The 824-nt window shown below is 47.7% G+C and overlaps 1 protein-coding gene across 1 annotated transcript in view; it reads left to right on the top strand.

Annotated features, from left to right (window-relative positions):
* Positions 1–672: 672 nt before the first annotated feature.
* TADA2B (transcriptional adaptor 2B) overlaps positions 673–824 on the top strand; it is a gene marked incomplete at its 5' end in the record, with an annotated part of 1,118 nt that continues 966 nt past the window's right edge. The window contains one exon of the mRNA XM_010019031.1: positions 673–824. This exon is cut by the window's right edge and continues 966 nt beyond it. Within this exon, the coding sequence (XP_010017333.1) occupies positions 673–824 (152 nt within the window).

Below are 824 nucleotides of genomic sequence, written 5' to 3'. Positions count from 1 at the left end.
TTTCCAGCCCAAACCATTCTGTGTCCCAGCTCTGAGCTTGCTGCTTGCCTTCTCTGTCAGTACATGGTCATTTTTAAAGAATAGCATGATTTGATTCATTCGTTGCTCATTGATTACGGTTTGTGTTATTAAACGTAAAGACTTTTTCAAAATCTTAAAGTTTATGATTATTGTAGCTTGGTTTAGTTCCTAAATCACCGCCTAGAAAAGAGTGAATGCCATCCCTCTTGCTGTAAGTACTGTGTTTCTGCATTGGTCTGAAAGTACTTCAGCAATGCGATATAATGAGCACAGTCCAAATGATGCAGTGACCTCAGTGCTGGTTTGGGACTCAGAAAGCTTCCTAGTGATGGTGAGCTCAGGAATCCCGTGTGGCTCCAATGTCTTGGTGGGATTCTGTAGCCTGAGGAGCCAGTGCAGCTTGCTTTGGTGCTGCTTCTGGTGCTGCTTTTGTGGCCGATGTCCCCCTGTGCACTTGTAAATCCAGGTCTGGACCTGAAAATGCAGATCTGATGGAAAATTGGCTAATTTCAGCATTGCTAGAACAGTTTAAGTACTGTGAGTTGGCTTTTTGAGGAGCAGGGAAGAAGAAGTCAGGCTCTTTCCTGAGTGCATGTTCTGCTGGAGGTGTAACGGGAATCATTTGACCACTCCTCCGTATGTTCCATTTAGGAGGACATGGCTGCTCACGTGGGAGCCTCCCGAACGCCCCAGGAGGTGATGGAGCACTACGTGAGCATGTACATTCACGGCAACCTGGGCAAAGCCTGCATCCCTGACACGATCCCGAACCGAGTGACGGATCACACGTGTCCCAGCGGCGG

This window comes from Nestor notabilis, unplaced genomic scaffold (genome assembly GCF_000696875.1).
Source record: "Nestor notabilis isolate BGI_N333 unplaced genomic scaffold, ASM69687v1 scaffold11717, whole genome shotgun sequence".
Lineage (NCBI taxonomy): Eukaryota > Metazoa > Chordata > Aves > Psittaciformes > Psittacidae > Nestor > Nestor notabilis.
This window is presented reverse-complemented; position numbering and strand designations above follow the sequence as displayed.